The sequence below is a fragment of the Nelumbo lutea genome, chromosome 1 (genome assembly GCF_056320005.1).
Source record: "Nelumbo lutea isolate HS-2025 chromosome 1, American lotus-T2T, whole genome shotgun sequence".
Classification (NCBI taxonomy): domain Eukaryota; kingdom Viridiplantae; phylum Streptophyta; class Magnoliopsida; order Proteales; family Nelumbonaceae; genus Nelumbo; species Nelumbo lutea.
The window spans coordinates 35,449,998-35,470,424 of NC_142684.1; the positions used below are offsets into that span (position 1 = coordinate 35,449,998).

General features: G+C 36.6%; 1 protein-coding gene across 3 annotated transcripts in view; it reads right to left on the reverse strand.

Moving 5' to 3' along the window:
* The window catches only part of LOC148874256 (zinc finger CCCH domain protein), a 60,980-nt gene that overhangs the window by 25,017 nt on the left and 15,536 nt on the right, over positions 1-20,427 (reverse strand). For 2 of the 3 annotated variants that reach the window (XR_016100094.1, XM_088947929.1), the window contains exons 4-6: positions 11,075-11,250; positions 4,666-4,726; positions 4,452-4,550 (exon numbers count right to left, since the gene is read on the reverse strand). Coding sequence is in view for 1 of the 3 variants with exons in the window: in XM_088947929.1 (XP_088804055.1) it covers positions 4,452-4,550; positions 4,666-4,726; positions 11,075-11,250 (336 nt within the window). In the remaining 2 variants the exon portion in view is untranslated. Of the gene's footprint in view, positions 1-4,451; positions 4,551-4,665; positions 4,727-11,074; positions 11,251-20,427 lie in introns of those variants that run through there. The other variant, XR_016100100.1, reaches the window with a different exon arrangement.

Sequence of the window (20,427 nt, forward strand, 5' to 3'; positions counted from 1 at the left end):
ACAGAACTGCAAGGTTTATGAATGGCAAGGACATTAAGTTTGCAGAACCTAGTAATGGAGGGGGAACAGAGGTTGTGGTGTAATGGCTACAACATAAAATAAGGCCCAAGGAAATTTTGGAGCTACTTGAAGGAGTGGAGAAAATTGGAAACTGAAATGAATGCAAGTTTTAGTTGAACATAAAAAAATGCAGATGCGCTAACTGATGAATGGTTAGGCAAGGGGTGAATAGGGCATAGTTCTGGGATAACTTGTAAAAAACCAAATCCATATATTGCTTGAAGTTTGATCCTCAAGCTAGCCACAAGGCGCAAAAAAAAAACAAAAAAAGCGCAAGGGGGAAATTGTGCCCAAGGCGCGAGGCAAGGCACAAACCTTTTTGAAGCAAGTTGCAAAAATACAAAAAAAAAAGGTAAAAGAATTCAAAAAATTGTGAAATTTTCAAAAAGATTCATAAAAAATATTAAACATTATATTAAAAAATAAACTTAAATTTTAAAATAAAAGCTTTAAAAAACCTATTATCTAAAATTAAAATACATAAATATAACATGTAAAGCGTATTCAGATAAAAAAAATCAAACATAAAAAACATTTTCAAGCATGTAAAACCCACAATCTTTTTATTTCCTCAAGTGCATTACTTCAAATAGCTAATGCGATGTAAAACATATTGCATTCCTAATTCTACGAGTCTTGTTTGTACCAAGCCCCTCGAGGCAAGCCCAAATAAGTCCATGTTAGGGTATTAAATTCTTAATCCCTACACAAAAAGATGATTTTATAATTTTAATTGCCTTTTAAGAAGATATTTTATTAGGATGAATGAATGAACAACATTAGCAAAATAGGGGGTTCTTGGAGCGAAGCATTTCTATGAAAATCCTAGAAGACATTCAACACATCTTGCTTGGTGAAATCCCAACATTCAACAAAGAAAAGATTTGTCAAACCATCCAATCCTAAGAAAGATTTTTGCTCCTCAGTAATTTGTTTGAAGGGGGTATTAGAGGGGAGGGGCCGCCCAAGGTTCCTCGGACAAGTTTTTGCAGAAAGAAGTTGCAATTGATTTAATTTTAGTAAAAGTTTCCCCTAGCACACCCTCATTCTCTAACTTACAAATTGTGTTGACCTTGCTTCGGGCATTGGCCATTCTATGGAAAAAAAAAATGGTTTTCCTATCTCCCACCTTTAATCAATTAACTTTTGCCCCTGCCCCATCTAATCTCATCTTTATAAGCCAGCCTATTGAAAGTGGCCTTCACCTATCTTCTTTTCAATCTCTCTTCGTTCAAGATAGGCCCTAACTCTTCCACTCTATCTACTTCCTCAATCACACTTAGACAAGATTTCTTCTTGGTCTTAGAGATTAGCCTATTTTCCAAATTCCAAATTTTCAGCTTTTCTTTTACTACACACAATCTTTTTTGCAAGAATGAAGAGCTAGAGCCTTCAATCTGAATATTTTCCCAAGTAGAAACTATAAGGGAAAGGAATCCTTGCTCTTCAAACCAAGCATTTTCAAGTGTGAAAGGAGCCTTGGTTCTCTCTTGCTCAACACAAATAAACTGGAGTGGACTATGGTCAAGCATTGGTTTAGGAAGAACCAATTGCATAGAAGCAGGAAACCATTCATTCCAACCTATAGAGATTAAGAACTTGTCCAGTCTCACCAACGTTGGGGAAACTTAATTATTGTCCAAGTACATTGGGCCCCCAACTAGAGGAAGGTCGATCAACTCAAAACTGTTGATAAACTACGCAAACATACTTATTGCCCTAGTTATGCACCCTCTCATGTTCTTTTCTTCAATGGATAAATACACATTAAAATTCTCCCTAGGGCCCAAGCACCCAAGCGAGCCTCTAGCCTCCACCAACTAACCTAGAAATCACCTCTTTGCCCATCTTCCATTGGACCATAGACATTTGCAACTTGACAAATTTCCCTCTTAAGAACTCAAACACCACCAAGATAATGAAATTCCCAAACCTCGACTACAACAACATGATTTGAGAGTTAAATCTCTTAAGGATATCACACACTAGCAACTGCCTCCTCCCCTAACCTAGGCCACTAACATTCCATGGAAAGATTTTCTACTCCATCAGAGATCTTTGAAAAGGGAAAACTACAATCTCCTTCTTTAAAATTTCTTCCCTCCCTCAACACTCCCTCATAGCTCCCTACCTTATTGTTACCTTCCCTCATTCTAATAGAATTCTTTGTTCAACCTCCTCCAGATATTTAACCGTTTCCCCCAACCCAAAAAGTTTGTAAGTGACCTACGAAGAAGACAAAGGTTCTTTGCCCGACTTACCTCTAAGCTTGGCAAGAAACATCATCTCCTTTATCATTGTATTATTTGCACCCGCACCAGCACCCACCAAGTTTTAGGTTAGTTTGCACTTAACTTCCTCTCTCTCAACTTGCAAAGTGCCACTGAGAAAATCACTACTCACCATGATAATCGGCACCACATCCACTAGTTCCCCATCAATCTGGACAAGCAAGAAAGATTGTTCAACAACTGGATCTGGCACATTCTCTTTTGATGTCACCTTCTAGTTCAACATTGATCCTTGCTCACCCCCCTTGACCTATTAGGTCCCGCAACCCCTTCTTTAGAAGCATAGTTTCTAGGAAGTGTCAAAAAAAAAAAGAGCTCACAATAGTTCTCTTACACAGATGGCTTAACTAGTTTAAACCAAAGAGAAACGGGCTACTTGCATCCAGACTGTGGACTAGTCCTTTGGGTTTACTAGCTGCCTTCGGCCTTTGCCCATTTGGGTTCCCAGAAGAGAGTGGTTGCCCTGGGGTTTTCTGATTCAACTTGCTAATTGAGACACCAAAAAGTTAAACCTCTTTTCCTGAAACCAAGAAGCCCCCTTCTTTCAATCTCATGTCTCCTGGGTTGTCTCCTTGCCATGTGTCTCTCTCCCCAATGGGATTAGGCACCACATAGAGTTCTTTCAAACAATCCTTAGTCACTAACTTGAGACGGTCTAAAGTCAAAGTCTCCACCATATTTTCAAAATTTAAAATTTGAACTTCACCACAAGCAGGCATAACCACAAAGGTCAAATTGTGACCATTGAAGCTCCTAAAAATTAGATGGTCCACACTAGCCCCCTCCAATGACTCTCCAGCTTCCTCCTTGGTGGCCAAGACAAGAGGCACTACCTTCGGTTGTTCCACTTGGGGTGGCTTTGAACTTTGTCCCTTGGACCAGAGATTCCCGATGACTCTCCAAATTCATCCTTATCATGTGCCAGCTTAATTAATCATATCAATTATAGGCCTCAGGCCCATCAGCTACAAGGCTCATGACCCAAGGGTGTTGCATGGCCAACTGAGGCCTGATTTGTATGGCGTGGGACCCCACAAAGACCTTACATAAGTCCACATAGGTTTGGCCTAGTCTCTACGAAAAAGCTTGGCCAAATTCACTACTAAACGCAATGAACCCTTGAGCAAATCACTATGGGCTCAATATGGGCCCAACATACACTTAAATGATCCTTGAATTGAGTCATCCTATGAAGACCCAAGGATAATGAACTTAGACAAAGCCCATTAAGTTATCAACCCTTAATGGTCTCTTACACTTAACCTCTCGGCCCATAATGATCAAACAACACCCGACAGAGAAGGACCTCACCCCTGCTTGCAAGGTGCAGTGTAACACTCTCTACTCGGATGTTGAGAATTAAAACATTTTTGCAAGTATTTTCATAAAACATTACTATATACATATCATAAACATATTTTGCACATCAGTGTCAACCTTGGTAGAATAAACTCCCTAAGTCTATCCAATGGCAAAGAACATTCTAAACTAACACGAGTCTCACAAGTGTCCAATTTAATGGGTAATTTCACAGTAACATACCAATATCAACATAAAACAATAATGTACTTTTATTCATTTACAATAAATGTATTTATACATCAATCTGATTGGAGCTAAGGCAATACACTGTCTAATAGTAAAAAGTAGAAAGTCACTTGAAATGAGGTGATCCTCCAATGGACACCTTGTCACCTAGGTGTTGTATAACCTTGACAACTATGCTCCGAAGTTTTTGCCTTCGAAAACTACTAATGGAAACGAATCCAATAAATAATATAATTTGTGATCAATGTGCACCGATGCATGGTATGATCTGCCATTGTCAACAATCCATGTTGTAGAAAACCCCTTGCAATGTAGGGTTTAAACTTCCAAATGACAAAACAGGACTGGGTTTACATGCATGGAATTAGCATTTTTTCTAGAGAAAGAAATGATGAAAATTTTGCACTACATAGATCTACAATCTATATCGATAAAAATTAAATGCAATTACCAATTATGGAATTTCAAGGAATAAATCCCACAAATAAACCATTTTCTCAATTCAATAAGTAGAAAACAGACTATGAGATGCACTTAAATCTGTGAACTTACAATCTTGTGGCGGTAGCACTCGAATGGTTGCCCGTAACTCATGAATGGCAGATGGAGGAGGGCATGCTGTTGGGCGACAGTATCCTGTGTGCATAAGAACTGACAAACACACATAAAAGATCAATATTGGATCCATCAGTAGAATGCAGGCTATCAAGTTTGCAACCTATAGACCATCCAAATATTCTATATTCTTCTGCATAAAATTGCCTACCAGCTACAAGATCCGAATCATCTGTGTAAATATCTGTCCCCCATAATTGGCCACCTCTAACCTGCACATATAAAACCAAATCAGTATATAAAGTAGACATTTGAATATACATATATATATATATATATATATGTTAGACTCTATAACATATTTGGAAGAACATTAAATTAGTACTCAGAATAGAGATATTCGGAAGAACATTTACTAGTCCAGTACTGTTGGTTGAACAACAAACAAAAAGAACAAATTTTATAACCTTTAAACCCAAGGTCTCTGTAATTCATTTTATTTTTATTACAAAAATTTCTCATACTTAGATTTGTTATGGGCAAGAATTCCAAGGAGAATATCAGCTTTAAAACACCTCCTATCATTGAGTTAAAGTTGCAAATAGCGCAGACTAATAGGAATCACACTAATTCCTTTAGACATTAGCAACAACTCTCAAAATGCTAAGGTATTAGTAGCTAGAAGAATACACCATGCTTTTCTCTTTCATGGAGGTACAAGTCTGTATAGGGAACACTGGAATTATATAGCATGGCCTTAGGTATGTCCAATGAGGGTGTGAGATCCAATTAAGGTTTCCATTTTCTTATGATTATAGTTTAGCACTAGATATACTACCCCTATAAATGTAGAAATGAATAGGGAAAAAGACTTGAAGTGAGATGTAAAAGTGTGAATTTGGTTGCATAAGTTGCTGTTTAGAAAAATAAAACCAATGGATTTACTCTAAACCTCTATTCTGAAATATTAGAGCAGATTGATTGCACACTTCCTGGAGCACAACGGACATCACCATCATATCGATGACATCAGTAGTCGAACAGTCAACCTGCAGCCCATTTTGATTTTAGGGTTATTTTGGAGCAGGTTGCAGGCCTGACGAATTCATCTGCTATATTTTATTGATTTTATACCAAGAAAATTAAAAAAAATAATACAGATTTGATTTTAGTGACTCATACACTTTCAAATGTGAATTTTTCTGAATGGGATCACTTATACTTGACCTGAATCATATTTGGAGCACAATGAAAATGGTTTCATAATTTTATGATGTGTCATGAATAATTTGTAAAATTTTCATTGAACCTATTGTGCCGCCAAATTTTTCATATTTGGAGCAACTCTCAAATTTTCATGGTTTCATAACTTTATGCTTTAAATAAAAAGTGTGTACAAAGACAAAAATTCCCTTAATCGGGTGGCCAGTGCTCACAACCTAAAAAAAAAACAAAACTGCTACTCTAATAACTCCTAACAAATAAATTGTCGTCCCGGCTAACTAATTAAATGAAAAAAAAGAAATAAAGATATCAAGGGAGAAATCGATCCAATAACAGCAAAAACCCTCAGCACAAAATACTAAAATATTAAACACAATATTAATTAAAAGTATAAACTTAAATTTTAAAATAAATGCTTAAAAAACCTATTATCTCAAATTAAAATACATAACATATTAAACATATTCAAGCATGTAAACTCTTAATCTCCTTATTTTTCCCCAATTGCATTAATGTGATGTTAAACATTACTTATCAAAAAAATGTGATGCTAAACATTATGAATTCCTGTTTCTATGAGCCACCTTGTATCAAGCCCCTCAAGGCAAGCATGGACTGAAGCACAAGGCACAACAAGCACACCTTTTGAAAGTGTTGTGCCTGGGAATGCACCTCACCTATGCGCCTAGGCGTGCCTTTTAAATCACTGCCCTGGACATGATGGTTTTTCAATGGCTTTCTATCAAGGCTGCTGGAAAATCATAAAATTTGATTTGATGGAGGTTTTATTGAATTCCACAATATGGTGGAAATTTTTTTTATCAATAATATGGGGGAAATTTCACTAGGAGCACATGCAACCTTTCTTGCCCAGGTGCCTAATAAGGAAGAAGTCAAAACTCCAAAGGATTATAGGCCCTAAGCCTTGTGTGTAGCTTGTACAAAATCATTGTTTAAGTCCTGGCTGGAAGATTTAAGAATATTCTGCCTTTGGTAATATCCCAAAATCAATGAGCCTTTATAGAAGGGAGACAAATAATTAACCACATTATTGTGGAAAATGAGTGTATGGCAGAAAAGCAAAAGCAAGTAGAAGAAGGTTTAATCTACAAATTGGATCTAGAGAAAGCCTATGATAATAGTTAATTGGTCCTTTCTTTTGGGATTGTTGGAAAAAACTGGCCTGGGAGAGAAATGGTGAAAGTGGATCAAAGGATGTACTAGTTCGGCACATTTCTCAATACTAATCAGTGGAGTAGCTAAAGATTTGTTCCCACCTAAAAGAGGTCTAAGGGAAGGAGATCCCATTTCTCCTTTCTATCAATGTTTTAAAACGCGGAGGCATGACACGAGGCGTTCCACTACCTAGAGGCGTGAGACGTAGTTTAGAATGCAAGAGGTGTAAGCCTCCTGAACACAAGGAGGAGTAAGCCTCCTTAAGAAGAGGGGGGGGGTTAAAAGGAGGAAGGGAAGGAAGGGGAGATCTCAGTTTTTCTTTATTTTTAATAAAAATCTTTTATATTAAGAAGAATAAAGATGTATAACATTAGTTGAAAGGGGAGGGGGTCTTGTCGAAGTGGAGGCGAGCGACCCCCAGCCGAAGGGACAGGGGACAAACCACTTTCTTTCCCCTTATCTTTTTTTCCCTTCCCTTTTCTTTTCTTTTCTTTTCTCTTTTTTTGTTTTTGTTTTTCTTTCCCTTCCCTTTCTTTCCCTTTCCTTTCCTTTTTTTATTTTTTCTTTTTTTTTCTATCTTTTTATATAAGATGTGCATGAGGTGCATGAGGTGTACGCCTCTAGCACACTTCATAAAAAAAGTTAGAGGTGTCAGCGCCTCTAGCATACGCCTCATGACATTTTGGGAGTGCCTTGCCTAACACTACTTCCTATTCACCCTTATGGCTTAGGTGTTAAGCAAGTTGATTATTAGGTTGACCTAGAAGACCGGTTTAGAGGTTAGAGGATAGATAGAAACGAGGTTGTTGTGACTCACTTGCAATTTTTAGATGATATAACCATTTTTTGTGAGGACTATACTGAGCTCAGTTTAAGAAAATAAAATCTTTAGTCAATCATTTCCAAAGGATTTCAAATTTAAAAGCCAATTGAGAAAAGAGTTATGTGGTAGGAGCCAACATGGGAGAGGAAGACGACTGGCTATTGGTGGGAATACTAAGTTGTGAGGTAAAATGTTAGCCCCTAGAGGAAGACGAATGGCTATTGGCGAAAACTCGAGAGTAGATAACTTTTGGAAACCAATTGTAGAAAGATTTGCTAAAAAGTTAGCCATGTGGAAAATGAGCTACATCTCTAATGGGGGGAATCACCTTGATCAGATCCACTCTAGCCAACTTGCCTACCTATTACTTGTCCACCTTTAGAATCCCGAAAAAAATAGCAAGACAACTAGAAAAAATAATGAGGACTTCTTGTGGGAGCTAGGAGATGAAAAGAAAGATCATCCAATAAAGCGGGAACAGGTGTGTACATCTAAGGAACAAGGAGGACTAGACATAGGGAATCTGATTATGAGGAATACAACTCTTCTAGGAAAGTGGTTTTGGGCATTTTCCCCAAATGGAGATAGGTTGTGGCATAGGGTCATTGGAAGTAGGGGTGTCATGGGCCGAGTCAGATTTAGCACTAATGATAAATGCTTTAACCTAGGCCCAGGCTTGGCCTGGCTCGCACCCCGGTCCTAGTTTGCAAGCCCAAGCCCAGCCCTATATAGGCCCGAGCTGTGCTTACGAGCTTTTCTAGGCCTATGGCATCCAATAATAAAACTTTAATCATTTAAATTTTTTATTCTAAATAAAATAAAATAAAATGTAATATATGCAAAAAATATGGCACAAGCCCAAGGTAAATTGGGCTTGGCTAAGGTGCTAAGCTTTGGGCCTATGCACATAAATAGGCATGGGCTTCATTTAATTCTTATAGTTGGTTTGGCTTGTCTTACCTACCCTTTTATAGATGAAGCCAAGGCCTTCATTCCCATTCTTGAGCAATGCGGGACTTGGAACAACACTAAATAGTGAGTGCTACCATTGAGTGTTTTTCCAATTCCCACATTGCTTAGGCAATGAGAATCAAGGCCTCATCTTCATCTATACAAGACCTTGTCTAGGAGGACAATTTACATACTTGAGTTGGCTCAAGTGTTCACAGATATTGACATGTGTCAACTAATTAATATTTATTTATATGTTAAAACTTAAATTTTTTATATCTTATAAAAATAATAAACATTTTTATAACTTAGGCAATGAGAATGAAGGCCTCATCTTCATCTATATAAGGCCTTGTCTAGGAGGACAACTTACATACTTGAGTTGGCTAAGTGTTCACAGATATTGACCTGTCAACTAATTAATATTTATTTAATGTTATAATATATAAATATATGTTATATTATATTACGGGCTAGGTCGGGCCCAGGTTGGGGTTAAAGTGTTGGGCCCAAGCCCGGCCCAAAATTTTTCAGGCTTGATGTGGGAAAACAAAAACCTTGGCCCAGGCCCAAAAATTTGCAGGATGGGTCAGGCTAGGTTTTCGGGTTGGGCCAAGCATGATCACCACTAATTGGAAGCATTAACAATGTAGCAACAATGGTTGGGATGCAAAACTAGCACCTCATGTAGCTTCAAACTTTCCGTGGAAAGCAATTTTTGAGGTATTGCCAACCTTTCTTAATTTCATTCATTTTGATGTGGGATGTGGGAACAAAGTCTTATTTTGGGAAGATAGTTTACTTGTTGTCAAACTATAAGGCTGATTTCCAAGTTTGGCTTGTCCTCAGAACTTGGTTTAAATGGGAACTTTGGTTTCAGAAGGGGTTTGAGGGTCAATGAATGTGACTCCCTAATTCTCCCACTTCCAAACTTGGAAATGGTTTTCTAGGATCAAACTCCTTGGACAGTAGAGTTTAGTCTCCCTCCCCTAATGGCCTTTCTCTTGCGCTTCCTTTTTTAACCTTCTTATCTGCTCAGAACCTATGAGAGATTTTTCTGATGAAAGAAATTTAGTGCAACCCAATCCCCCCTAAAGTGCAAACTCTTTGTTGGGAAGTGTTCCTTGAAAAGGTTAACACCCGCGACATGCTACAAAAAAGAAGACCAAATAAATGCCACTCTCTTCATGTGTGTATCCTTTGTATGGCTAATGGTGAGACCCTTCCTCATTTGGTAATCTCCTGCTCTTTAGTGTCTTGTATTTGGAATACTTTTGTTCACTCTTTGGTTGCAAATGGGCTCTCCAATAGGATGTGGTTAGATTGTTCAACTCCGACTTCTTGAGGCAACAGAAAAAAAAAAGGGAAGATGTTTGTGGAGGGCAACAAGAACAGATTTGGTATGGACCATTTCGGAAGAAAGAAATTGAAGGATTTTCAATGAGAAGAGTAAATCCAAAGAGAAAGTGATTGAAACCATAAAAGTCATATATGCACATTGGGTAAAAACAATGGAAATCTTCAAAGATGTCTCTACAAATGACATGATAAGGAATTGGAGGGAAGTTGCACAAAAAGATACACATGAAGAAATTGTCAAGATGAAATGGAAACATCTGGAGCCAAATAAAAGGAAGCTGAACATTGATAGCAGATCTTTTGTCAATCCGGGGAGGGCAAGTATGGGGAGTCTTTAGAAATCATCAAGGAGAAGTTGTGGCTCTGTTCTCAGGACCAATTGGTTATGGAGAATCAGTTCAGGCAGAAAGTATGGCATTTTTACAAGGCTTGAGACTAGCAGTACAATTAGAAGTTAGAGAATTGGAAGTAGTAGGAGACTAACTTTTGGTCATTTCTTGGGTTAAGCAAATAAGCTCAGTACCCTAGAAATATAGATTTGCATTCAGGGAGATTGAACTTCTTGCAAAGAGTTTTAAGTCAAAAAAAAAAATAATTCATACTAGTTATTAAGACTCAAGTTCATCCAAGAAAGAACAAAATTGAGTTTGCATCCTCCTTATTCTTTCAGTCTATGAACCAGTACTCTATGATACGAGTATTGACAAGACATATTCAACTAATTTATAAGCTATAAACTTTTAGCAGCCCTAGATTTTGTACAAGTATTGCCTAAACACTATTATCAGCCATCTTGTCAAACATGTTTTAAGCAGTAGTCCTAAATTACTTATCAATTAGTCAACTGATTGGAAATTTTAAATAAATTCTTCTGCCAGGTTAGCAATATTTGAAGATCATCCATATCATGACACAAGGATGTGCATAAATTGTTAAGGACACAATGCCCTTAATTAACTGGGCAAAAACAGAACAGCAACAACTAAAAGCCTAACCAAGCAAAGGTATAAACCACATGAAACAATCAATCACTCTAAAGATCAATCTAAGATCCCTTGGATATATAAACTTCGTAATTTGTGCTTACTTGGCGATTTGTGGCAGTAACATATTCTGCCGGTATTCGAATTTCCAGAGTTGGACCATTATGAGAGCTGTCATCAGTTTTATTTTCTTGGGATGACTCAAACTCCTTCCATAATTTTTTCAGTTCTTGCATGCATTCACCCACTTTGTAAGTGACAATTGATACTTCTGGTTTACCTGCAATAGGAATGGAACAATTTCAACTATACAAAAATACTGATAAAGCAAAACAATTAGGGAAACAAAAAACTCATTTTCTATCAGCAACAGTAAAAATATTATTGATTACTAGGAATTAAAGAGTACATGAGTAGCAGAAGGATCGTCAGCCTCAACTAACCATCCAATTGTACATTCAGATTTTACATAGACCTACACCTCTCTCCAATCATGCAGATTACAACTTGGCCCAAAACAAATGATTCCTCGTAACCCCTTCTTTTGCTAATCAGTCAACCATTGAATTGGCTGACCTCTGTACACATTGTACTGAAACTGTCATGCTCCTTGTCATCCATTTAATGCTTTTAATTTCATCTCTGTTAAGTCCACATAGCTTCTTCATTATTCAGCAGCCATCCTCTCACCAAGAACTTCATTTTCACCAGTATATATCAAATATCCGTTTCTTTATAGTTAACAATCGATTTTATTAAATATAAATAACAAAGATTTACAAGGCTCATTATTCATGATCATTACTATCTCTTCCCATAAAGTGTATATTACAATTGAGCCAAAAAAAAAATCGATTTCTTGATACCCTTTGTTTGGATAATGCATCAGCCAAACTATTTGCTTTTCACTTGTATGTTCCAAACACTTATGCATCTTAATTTCTTGAGTTCATTTCTACAGGACCAAAATACTCTCTCACTATCTGCAGCCAACCAATTACCACCTTTGAGTCACATCCAACAAGTAGTTTGTTCATATTCTTTGATTATACAGGCCTGTTAACCTTTCTTTTATGTGTTTATAAGCTGACCACCTTATTAAGGGTATTTTTGTAATTATACATTCATTCATAAGAATTAAGAAAACTAATTAGGGGACTGGAGAGAGATCATCAAACTCTCATCTCTTTCTCCCTTCTTCTCTTACTTTATTCTTCCTCTTGTTCTGCATATTTTCTTATTTTCTTCTTACTATTCTTTGATTAAATACTTTTTTCTGCTTTCTGTTTTTCTTCTTTTTATCAGAGCAACCCCAACCTTTTTGTTTTTTCTCTTAATCCCATACACCCTTCCATTGGATGTGTATGGAGAGTTGGATTGCTGAATGTTTTTGGATGATTGAAGACTGATTGGTAGAGGTTTTTGGAAACATATAGAATCTATCCTGAAGCCCAAGAAGGTAATCGGAGATTCAGCCTAAGAACTCTAGCTGGCTAGAGAAGGAATCAACTTAAAGGTCAAGGAGGTTGATCCAGCTTAGTGTTTGGCTCTTGGAGATTGATTCAGGTAAGGAAGGATTCTGACAAGGCTGGTAGAAGTGGCTGTCTTTTCTCCTCTTCTCCCAAATTGCAGGGTTGGTGAAAATTCTAGTTTCTTGTGTTTTGCTGCCTGGAAACCTGTAGTGTTGGATTACTTTAATCAGTTCGTTTCCAAAAGATTGTTTAAGAGGTTAAATTAATGGAGCAGTTTGGAGTAGTGATGAAATAACCAGAGTTTAGAGTTGATCCAGCAAGGTCTTTAGATACTTAACTAAATGCTGTGACTACAATTAAGCTGAATGGAACCAACTACCTTGCTTAGTCACAATCTGTGGGTTCATGTTTGCAATAGAGGGAAGTTGGGCTATCTTACAGGTAGTAATAAGAATCCAACGGATTCCACCTATGAGAAATGGATGCATGAAAATCATAGTGTTATTGGTTGGTTAGTTTACACCATGCAACCTCATATCAGTCGGCACTAGTTGTGGATGGATTCAACTAAGGAAATCTGGGACAACATAACAGAAACTTGCTCTCGAAAATAGAATGTGGCCAGAGCCTACAAGTTGAAGAAAGATGTGAATGGTCTAAGAAAGGGGGAGAAAAACTATAGGATATAGCTGTGTATTATTCTATGTTGAAGTCCCTTTAGCAGGAGATTGATGCGAAGGAAACTATTGTGTGAAAAAGGATGAAAGATATTAAGACTTATAGAAAGCAGGTAGAGAGGAACAAGGTCTTTGAGTTTCTTATTGGACACAACCCTGAATATGACATTATTAGATAGATATATTGACAAAGGATGAGGTGACACTATCTCAGGCATCTGTAATGGTTAGTAGTGAAGAGAATAGGTAGCAAGTACAGTTGCAAGGGCCACCTATTGATCACTTCGCATGCTGGGGTGAAGTCCAAGGGGGCCAATGAGAAGAAAGAGGTATGTGAATAGTGTATGAAGACCAAGCATACAAAGAACACTTTCTGGAAGTTACATCCACAACTTTTTTTGGTAAGATTTAGGAACAACAATAATAGTAAAATGACTGGGAAGAGTGGGAATGCTAATGTGGCTACTATACCAAAGGGTGAAAAGGATCTTCTGATGAGAAATCAGATATAGAGTAACTTGCAATTGTAAAAGAAAAACTTTAGAAATATGGACTTATTGATCATATGGAATCCGTAGTTGCAGCTTCCAACTTTTCAGGTAATGCCTCTTCATCCACCATTGCTCACACAAGTATTCACACCTTTGCAAATCATGCAACTATTTCAGATAATCATAGAATCCCTTTTTATTGATCAATAACTTTGAAAGAATTTCATTAATTAAAATGCTTTAGGATACAACAAGAAGTTGCAAAAGAAATCAGCTTAGTAAGCTGACCCAGAACAGAATTACAAATGTGCCCAAAACATATATGTTCTTTGAACCCCTTGCTTTGCTAAGCCATCTGCCAAACTGTTGGCAGATCTCCTAACCCATCCCACCTGGATTGACATGTTCCTTGACATCCATTTAAATCTTCTGAAATCATTCTTCAACTGCCATGTCACCCCTTCCCCTTTCTGCAACCATTTTATCACAGTTTTTGAGTCTCCCTCGATGATCACTCTATTAATCCCCAACTCTTTAACCTTCTCAACCCCATATGCTGCAGCTAGAAACTCTGCCCTTGCCACATCAACCTCCTCCACAGGACTGGAGTACAGAGCAATAATAAATCCATTTTCATCTCTAAGGGCCCCTCCAATACCTGAAGGGCCTGGGTTACCCACACAACTCCCATCAAAGTTCAGTTTCTTCCAACCATCTTTTGGAGGGGACCAAGTCTCAAAAAACTGTCGTCTTGTAGATGATGAAGCAGCAATAAGTCCCCAAACCCTGAAAAAGTCTTCGACCTTAAAAGCTGAAAACAGCTTCAAGATTTTTACCCAATGCGCCACCCTCAATGTTATTGTTTCAACTAAAGCTTCCTTGCATTTTTCTTTACTTTCAAATATCCTATCATTTCTTTCCTCCCAAATGGTCCATCAACAACTAAAGCTTCCAGTGCTTATAATCATATGACCAACATATCTAACCTTTTTAACTCTTACCAACTTCTGTTAGGTCGCGACAATATCCCTTGTTGATGGTTCTCTTGCCCCTATTTCTGGCAAGGGAAACATCAGGACCTCAGACTCCCTTACCCCATCTTCTATCCTTCATGTTTCCAAGCTTAACACTAATCTTCTTTCTATTAATAACTTAACAAAATCCTTGAATTGCATCATAACTTTCTTTTCCATTTATTATGTTTTTTAGGACCTAAAGTCTAGGAAAAATATTGAAAGTGGCCATGAGCAAGGTTCAAAATATCAATACAGGTCAATATGTCGGTAGGAGAGTATTGGCCTGTATTGAAGCTCTCTCTCCTTTTTTTTCTTTGAAACTGGTTCAGAGGGGTCGGTTTAAGGATGGTCTACCCCCTAAATCAGGTCAGACCCTAATACGACCCCTGTAGGGGTGTATCGTTAAGCCACTGATATGATAGGATACGCCCGATACAGGGCGTAAGGTATCGAAATTTTGAACCTTGGCCATGAGGCGAATGGGATATACTTGCTAAATGTGCCTCAAAATAGCTTAGTACAACCTCAACAATTTGCTTTGAAGTCTATTTCAATAGAAATCCATATCCATTAAGTAACAAAAGATCTTTTCCTCTTCATACTATTCATTCTAATGTGTGGGGGCCATATCATTTATTGCATTAGGTGGCCATATGTATTTCATACTATTTATTGACAATTTTTACAAATATACTTGGATTTATCTAATACATTCTCATGATGAAATTCAAAAAATTGTGCAACATTTTCATGAATTTGTTCTTACCTAGTTCCTATACTTATACTCTACAACAAAATGGAGTACAAAAAGGAAAAACCATCATATTGTTAGAGTCACCTAGAGCATTCTCTTCGTATCCCAAGTTCCAATGATGTTTTGGGGGGGTGTACTGCCACCTATCTAATCAATCATATGCCTTACTAGGTTTTGGGTTTCAAGTCTCTCTTCAGCCTCCTTTTTCATAGTGGTGATCTTTCTCTCTTCCTCTTCATGTCTTTGGGTGTAGTTACTATGTCCACATCCTTGGATCTCAAAGGCATAAATTCAAACCTACAGCCCATAAATGCATTTTCTTGGGTTATGAATCCACAAAGAAGGGCTATTGTTATAATTCTGTCAATGAAACTCGGTATTCTCCTATGGTTGTCATTTTTGCAGACTCTGTTCCTTTCTATAGTCTTCCCCCTAAGGGGGAGCATTCCATTGAATTATTTGATCTCCCTCTTCTTACTCCCACCTTAGTTTAGTCCCCTAATCACTCTTCTACTACTCTTGTTGAGTCTTCACCTTCTATTCTTGCTCCACCTCCTCCTCTTACTCCTCCTACCTTCATTACCAGTGCTTTAAAAGCGCAAGGTGCAAAAAAAAGTGCAAGGGGAATTTTCGGCCAAAGGCGCGAGGCACAAGATGAGGCGCGTTCCTTTTTTAAGCAAGGTGAATAAATGCAAAAAAAAATCCAAATTCTTTTTAAAAAATGCAAAATATTGAATTGAAAAATAGTAAAGCACATTATTAATTAAAAAATAAATGTTTATAAAAAAACTATTACCACAAATTAAAATATAGAAACATTACATGAAAAACATATTTAAATGAAAATTTAAAAATAAAGCACATTATTAAATGCAAAATACATATTAAAGCACATTTTGCGCCTGAGACGTGAGGCCCATGCCTTTTTTGAAGCAAGATACAAAAATGCCAAAAAATTTTAAAAAATGCAAAATATTGAAAATAGTAAAGCACATTATTAATTAAAAAATAAATGTTTTTAAAAAAACCTATTACCTCAAATTAAAATACATAAACATAACATGTAAAACATATTTAAATGAAAATCTAAAAATAAAATCAAGCATAACATATAGAACATATCAATTATGTAGACTCTTAAATCTCTTTATTCTTTTACAATTGGATTACTTCAAATAGCTAATGTGATGTTAAACATTATGCATTCCAAATTCTACAAGCCGCCTTTGTACCAAGTCCCTTGAGGCAAGCCTAAACAAGTCCATATCAGGGTCTTAAATTTTTAAATTGTAATCCCTATAAAAGAAAAGGATTTATAACTTTTAAGTGTCTTTTAAAAATATCATGTATTAGGATAAATCAATGAGCAACATTAGCAAATATGGGGTTTTCAAAAAAAAGCACAAAAAATAGAAAAAAAAAGCATAGATTTACAAAAGCCGCACAACTTGGCTGAAGTGCAAGGCGCATACCATAAAATGTGCCTCACCTGGGCACCTGGGCACACCTTTTAAAGCATCGTTTATTACCCCTTACATCATTTAGAGGTGGTACCAAAGGAAAAGACACAGGCAAGAATAAGTTGTTCCCATATCATCAATTCAGCCTCTTGCACCACCAATTACTGAAGGATGACAAAATAAGCATCCATTACTCCAGCCCCATCTTACACCTTTCCAGACCTTGACCTACTCAATGCTATAAGAGAAGGTAAAAGTAAATGTGCAACTCACAATATCTCCAAGCTCTCTTATAGCTTGACTTCTCCATCCTATTATTGCTTTCTAGCCTTTGTTTCTTCTCAACCCATCCCTAAATCTGTATCAAAAGTCTTGTCTAAACCAGAATGGAAGGACGTTATGACAATTGAGATAGAAACATTGCACAAAAACAATGCCTAGGAGATTGTCGACTTGCTAGAAGGGAAGGAACCAATTGGTTGTAAGTGGGTTTATACTATTAAGTACCATGTTGCTGGTACTATTGAGAGATTTAAGGCTCACTTGGTGGCCAAGGGGTATACTCAAATATGGCATAGACTACTTGGAGCCCTTTACTCCAATAGATAAGATGGCTTCCATTAGGATTCTCTTGTCCTTGGTAGCTAGTTTTGATTGGGCCCCCAATTAGTTTGACGTTAAGAATACTCTCTTAAATGAGGATCTACATGAAGAAGTTTATATGTTTCTTCCTCTTGGTATGCATGGTAAGGATATGCAGGGAAAGGTTTGCAAATTAAAGAAGTCTCTTTATGGACTTAAACAATCCCCTAGAGCATGGTTTGAGAAGTCTCATGCTACTATTGTTAGTTTTTTTACTTACCCTCTATTAAGAGGAGAGATTCTTTGGTGACTTTTCACTAGGGGTGTTCAATCAAACGAAAACCAAACCAAGTAAGCAAGTTCGGTTTGGTTAATTCGAATATCGGTTCGGTTCGATTTTGTTTTAAAAAAAATCGACTTTTGGTTTCGGTTCGATTTGGTTGAGATTTTCAACTGAACTGAATCGAAAACCGAATTAGTGTTTATTTAATGAAGTATATTAAATATTTAATGTGATCTATTTAATACTTTATGCTAATTAATTATTATATTTCCCAATGGGCTTTAACTGTTTGTGAATAACTATTAATTAATAATTGTTAATTAAAACCTAGACTAATCATTAATTGTTCATTATTTTTTTTTTTTGAAAAATGCCCAATTCGCCAATTCCCCATTGCCATAGGGCTTTGGGCATAGCTTTTAATTAATAATAGAAAATTAATTAGAACCATTGGGCTTTGGGATAATCTAACTTTCAATTAATAATAATAGTCAATTAATTAAAACCATTGGGTTTTGGGGCCATTTTAGCTTTTAATTAATAACACTTATTAATTATAAATTATTTATTAGTTGTTGATCGATGTTTGTCATTTATGTGGAATTGGGCCCAAACGAACCAAAAACCGAACCAAACCAAAACTAATTCGGTTAGAGTCGGTTCAATTCTGAACTCTAGTTTGGTTCGGTTCGATTGGAGAAAATGGTCAAACCGAATAGTCAATTAGGTCCTCAATTCTAACCAAACCGAACTGACCGATTGTACACCCCTACTTTTTTTATCAATATTGTACACCCCTACTTTTCACATTGTTTATGTTGATGATATTGTTGTTTCTGGAAACGTTTACAAGAAGCTCAAAGCCTCGAGTGGTTCCTTAATACTAAGGTTGAGATTAAGGACTTTGGAGGGGGGGAGGGGGGGTTGAAATATTTCTTGGGAATAGAAGTTGCTCGGTCCAAAAAAGGTATATTCTTTCCCAACAAAAGTTGCCCTTGACTTTCTTTCTAAAACTAGTAAACTTGAAGCTAAACCTACATCATCACCTACAAATCTGAAGCACAAGCTTTCAACCAATGGCAGTGAATTATTGGCATATAGGGAAGTGTTTCAAAGACTTCTTGGGAAGTTATTATATCTTTGCATGACACAACCCGATATCTCTTATATTGTAAGCGTGATCAATCAATTTATGCATCCTCCTAAAAACACATAGATGCAAATTGGTTGGGTTGCATTGATAATAGGAGATCTACTTCTTATTATTGTATACTAATTGCAAGTAACATTGTTTCTTGGAGTAAGAAGCAATCTGTAGTGGCTAGATCATCAAATAAGGCAGAGTACAGGGTTATGGCCCATGGTGTATCAAAGCTTTTGTGGTTTAGATCTCTCCTAGAGGAATCGGGCATTGTCTATGAAAGCCAATGATGTTATACTGTGATAATCAAGCAGCTATCAGCATTGCTCATAATCCAATCGAGCATAACAAAACAAAGCATATTGACGTAGATAGACGTTTCATATGAAAGAAAGTAGCATCAAGGGGAGTGTGTCTGCCATTTATTGCCTTTGAAGAACAATTAGCAAATGCCTTGACAAAGGTAGTTCCTAAGGCAAAGCTACAACATTATGTAAACAAGCTAGGTATGATTGGCATCTATAATCAGCTTGAGCAGGAGTATAGAAATATTGGGCCAAATGGGTCCTAAACTATCTTTTATTACTTGTCCTTTATTATTAGTTATCTTTTATGCATGATTCTTAATTTTGATATCAATGGACATTTCACCATGTAGAGACGGAAAATTTTAGAGATACTTCACTCAATTCGCTAAGATATTTGGAAAGTCTAAAAATTTTAAAAAGATTTCTAGAGACATGTAATTAGTTGATAAACCTTCAAGGAATCATTACAAAATACATAATTGCACATTTAAGGCTCAAAGAACCATAAGAACAGAACTATATAAGTCAAATAAGAGAAAATTGAGAGAATAGATATCTTACTCTATGTCTCCTTTTAGGTTTTTTAGCTATCTTCTCATCATTAAATATGTCAATTACTTGCCATTTTGACTTTTGTCTTTTTTGTTACTATAATTTTTGGTTAGTTTGAGAATACTCTTTTCTAGCTATATGCATTTTACTTTTTCTTTAGAATTATGGTGACTTAGTAAGTGAATCATAGCAAAATAGTAAGCCAATTATGAATTACACAGCTACCAACTCCCCATTGTTCTTATAAGAAGATATTTTTAAGAAAAATATGTTGATTTTTTTTATTTGCAACAAGAAAAGAGATACAATCATTAATTAGAAAAAACAAAAGATACAACAAGAAGTTGTGATTACAATCAAATAGAAATCAATTATCCTCTGCTATCCCACCCATCCCTTGTATTTATAGGGATACAAGTCGGGCAGGTCGGGCCAAGTTTATGGTCAACCCAAGCCCAACCCTGAAATTTGGGCTTAAGGCCCAAACCCGATGAACCCACTCTAAAATTATACATGTATGTATGCATTTATGCAAATATATATACATATATGTATTTCTTTTGGTAAAACATATATGTATATATGTAAATATGTATGCAAAAATTCACATATACACATATGTATGTATGAATTTATATAGTTGGGTCGGGCTCGGGCCGGACTCGAGCTACCTAAGTTCTAGGCCCATGCCTGGCCCGAAAAATAAAAAAGCCTGAGAACC